At 39.2% G+C, this 4,294-nt stretch overlaps 1 protein-coding gene across 1 annotated transcript; it reads right to left on the reverse strand.

The window, feature by feature from the left end:
• Nucleotides 1-578: 578 nt before the first annotated feature.
• Nucleotides 579-4,083, reverse strand: LOC725053 (protein odd-skipped). The gene is made up of 2 exons (XM_001120949.5): nucleotides 2,881-4,083; nucleotides 579-2,109 (listed from the first exon to the last, which is right to left on the reverse strand). Exons 1-2 carry the CDS (start codon nucleotides 3,408-3,410, stop codon nucleotides 1,761-1,763), a joined length of 879 nt encoding a protein of 292 aa, XP_001120949.1. The 5' UTR covers nucleotides 3,411-4,083; the 3' UTR covers nucleotides 579-1,760.
• Between the last annotated feature and the right edge of the window lie 211 nt (nucleotides 4,084-4,294).

The raw sequence follows: 4,294 nt of genomic DNA on the forward strand, positions 1-4,294 counted from the left end.
TTTAAAAAAAAAATAAATAAATAAAAAAAAATATTAAATATAACTTGGAAGATTCGATTTCACGCTGTTCAAGTGATATTTCAAAAGATAGAAAAATTGCTCCTTATTAATTAAAATATTAATTATATTCGTGAGATTCCTTTGGATACGTAATAGATTTTAGAAATTGAAACGAGGATATTAAAAATGTATCGATTGAGGCTTATTTATGATGATATATAACATAATTAAAGCTTCAAGCTAGACGAAGCTAAACGAGCAAGATGAACAAGCAAGATGAAGCTAGACGAAGAGAGATAGATTCCTCTGTTACGTCATTGTGCCACAACGCGGCGCACCGTGTCATCCTCTTTCTTCGTCTAGCAAACTCTTCCCAAATTACTTGTAATAAACCTCACTTATATTTTTCTGTTTACCAGTCTTCAAAAAGTGTATATATATATAAAACTCATTATTTTTTTTTATCAATTTTTAAATTATTTCCCTCGTGTAAAGTAATAAATGTATCTATAATTTCTTCAAACTTTGATCCAACATTATTGTTGTATTATATTATGTTATACTCTGTATATTGAAATTCTGCAATATGAATATTCAATAAGCTAATAAAATAAAAATTGTAAAATTCTATATACTGATAATACTGCAACGTGAATTCTCGAAAATGATTGTTCATCAATTCATTGATCATCATTTAATGAAAAGAAAGAGAAAGAAAGTGAGAGAAAGCAATTTTACAAATTTTGAAATATTCAATATTATAATTAAAATTCTTCTTCAAATGCATGTTATTACATTCGATTGAAAAGGAAATTTTAACATCCATGAAATTTTTAAGTACAAAAATTATTTGAATATTCAATAAATGCAGTTTACAATTGATCGTTTCAATCTACTGAAAGATTGAATTTGTACATTGTACAAATTGTGTTGTGAACGAATTCAAGCGACGAATGGAAACGGAAAATGTTATGAACAAAGATTTCTCAAAAGATTTTTGGCTCGAAACAAGAATAAATTAGAAGTAAAAGACTCGTATGACTGTGACGTATGATAATTTATCTACTTTCCGCGATGAATACCTTACAACGTATTACATTCGTAATATTCGAGTAATTTAGCTACTATCGTACAATTACAATATTTAAGTACAAGATTATTTACAAGTCGAAGGAGAAAGGGAAAAGGGAAAACGAAGTTGGCAAGCTAAGTTGTCCCTCCCTCTTCGCGACATGAACAGCATATTAAATTGAATAATTTAGGCAAGGAAATTATATTTACAACGCGAATTATACTATTATATACTCGAAACCAGCGTGCTTCGTAATAATTATTCGTTCAAAGAATTTCAGAATCACGATTCTAATGTCGTGATTTGATCAAAGTAAATCGAACAACAGTGGAAAATACTCGTAGTGGAAGAACGTACATAATTTTTTTTTCTTTTTTTTATTTATTTTCTCATAAATAACTAAACTCTCTCTCTCTCTCAGTCATCAATATATCAGACATATTAAATATGTACTCTCTAAAAAGTACATATTTTTAGAGAGATTCGTTAATATATAACTCAATATTGGATACATATAGATAATTTAACGATACGAATAGAAAAACCAGCCTTCGACGGGACGCAAAATCGCAAAATCGTTTGCCTAAACGATCCTCAAGGAAGCACGCCGGTTTTCGCGGGAAAGCGCGAAGCGTTGTCCATAAACACTATCGAGTTAAATTAGCTTGGGGGTTGGTGGACGATCTTTCTAACGTCTCATGATTTCCTCTATGCTAAACCCTAGCTTGGGGGTGGTACTGGTCCTTTGAATCGGGATCAGTCCACTCACCCTATCCGCCATCTGTCTGGCCGCCGTGGTGGCGATCTTCGCGTCCGATCCCACCGATCCCTCGATTCTTAAATCTTGGGGGACGTCCGTGTGGGTGAGAAGATGAGTCTTCAGATTGCTCCTTTGGTTGAAGCTTCTTGAACAGACGGGACACTTGTGGGGAGATTCCTCCATGTGAAGTATCTTGTGCACGGCGAGAGTCCTGCTTTGACAAAATCCTTTCCCGCATTCGCTGCATTTGAAAGGCTTCTCCTTGCTGTGAATGTAACTAAAAAGAAAAGAAAAGGAAAATATTAAATTGTAAATTTAAAGAAAAAACGAACTCTCGTTTCTTTTTTTTCTTTACTTATCTTTCTTCGAATTGGATATACAGAGATTTTTGGGAGGAGAGGGGAGAGAGAGAGGTGGAGGGGGTATTTTGATAAATTTATTTTGATAATTGCCTTGAGATTTCGTCGATCGATTTCCGAGGAGTTCCGCTTGATAAATTTGTCGAAACTGATAACGGTTCGGCAGATGTTTTTACCGATACAAGGTAAAAAACTATTGATATTTAATTTTTTGGATCTAGAGAGAGAGAGATAGAGAGAGTAATTGCAGTATGAAATATATTATATGTTTTTAAATTTTGACTACGTTTCAGAAAAATATTTATTCTATTAATTATATGGAAAAACGAAAAGAAAACTTACTGGAAACTCTTACTATAATTATTTATAATTAGATTTACGTTATTTCTCATTTTACATTTTTTAATCCAATATAATTATAATAACAAGAGAAATACGTGGAAATTATTTATTGTCGAATGCGAAACGTGTTTTTTTGACAAAATAAATACTGTCTTGAAACGTTAATTTTAATAAAATAAAAGTTGGAGACATTTTTGATAAATTTTTAACAACTCGCTTATCGTCCCAAAATAACGAAATTTCGAAGAAAAGGACAGGAAAAAAAATAGCAGTCACACAATATACAATAAAAAGAGCAAAGGAAAGAGGAATTTCGAAGAATAATTTTCAAAATTTCAACAACTCACCGATGATCCCTCAGATGATCCTGCCTTCTAAACGCTTTCCCGCAAATGTCACAGGAATAAGGTCTCTCATCCGTGTGGGTCCTCTCGTGTATCAGCAGATTATAGCTCTTGGTGAACTGTCTGTTGCAGAATTTGCATATGAACTGTTTCTTCGGTCTCTGGCCGGGCAGCCTTCTTGTGAGGAAGGAGGCGGGAGGTGGGACCGGGAGCGCTGGATGGACAGCACTCTGATGATGATGATGATGGCCGTGATGATGATGGTGATGATGATAATGGTGAGCGGAGGGCGTTTGGGGGCAACAACCCCTGACTGCCAGCAACGCGGCATCCCTCAGCCAATTGTTGAGGAACGCTGTCTGATAACCAACGCTGTTCTGTCCCCCGTTCGAATTTGGTGGCTGGCCTCCAAACCTGTGAGCGAAGTGTTGGCTCGATCTTAACCACCTGGACGTGTGCAACTGTTGATGCATCGTCCTTTCCATCATGGGCGGTGTGTGCGGCGGTGTCAACGGTTCCATCTTCGTCTCCATCCTCTTGCTTGTCAAAAATATTCTCTCTCTCTCTCTCTCTACTATATACTTTCACGCTCGATCGAAAAACGAGAAGAGAGAGAGAATCCGAATTTCTCGCACTAACTAACTTTCGAACTAACTTCGTCCCCGATCCGGGAAAAACTGCTCGCTCACACGGCTCCCGTGCACGTCTATCCGAGCGGACGGAGTTGTTGTTTGTTGTGTGTTGTGCTTCGCGGCACGAGCGGCGACGAGGAGGAGGAGGGAGAGACAGAGAGAGAAGAAGAAGGGAAGGGAGAAAAAAAAAGGCAGAGAGAAGAAGATCGAGAGGCCCCCTTCGTTGTTTCGCTCTCTTCTTCCGGGATGTGACGGCGAGGCGAGGCGAGGCGAGGAAGGAGGGAAAGGAGGAAAAAAACGAAGAAGACAACGCTCGCTCGAGAGTCGGCGCGGTACTAAATGGCAACGGACTAGCCTCGGTTGTTCCAGGATCGTGAGTTACCTGGCGCCAAGGGGACACGGTGGCTCCTCCTACCGTACGCTGGATATGCCGGTTGGCGGCCCGACTTCCACAGGGGCGGAGCTTCCGGGGTCGGAGTCGGAGTCCCTCAGGGCGTCGCGACGCTTGCCGACTCGTGGGGAGGAAAGAAGAGCGGATATACCACCGCCACTGGTGCTCCCTTTCGAGCGCTGCCGCTTTTACGCTCCGGGGATGATGCCTTCCCTCCCTCCCCCGCCCCCCTTCGCCCCCTCCTTCACTCCACTCTTCCGCCAGCAGTGCTAATCGCTAGGACGTTAATTGGCCGTTAATGCGATTAAAAGGGTTTCGAAACGAAAGGTAATGCTGCGAATTGTCTTGCCATTTTGTCGGTGCGCGCGATTTAATAATAGATATATATGTATAT

The sequence above is a fragment of the Apis mellifera genome, linkage group LG13, assembly GCF_003254395.2.
Source record: "Apis mellifera strain DH4 linkage group LG13, Amel_HAv3.1, whole genome shotgun sequence".
NCBI classification, from domain to species: domain Eukaryota; kingdom Metazoa; phylum Arthropoda; class Insecta; order Hymenoptera; family Apidae; genus Apis; species Apis mellifera.

Coding starts and splice junctions, on each gene's coding strand:
- LOC725053 (XM_001120949.5), bottom strand. CDS start 3,410: ATGGAGACGAAGATGGAACCGTTGACACCGCCGCACACACCGCCCATG. Junction 2,110..2,880: donor GATCATCTGAGGGATCATCG/GTGAGTTGTTGA, acceptor TTTTCTTTTTAG/TTACATTCACAGCAAGGAGA.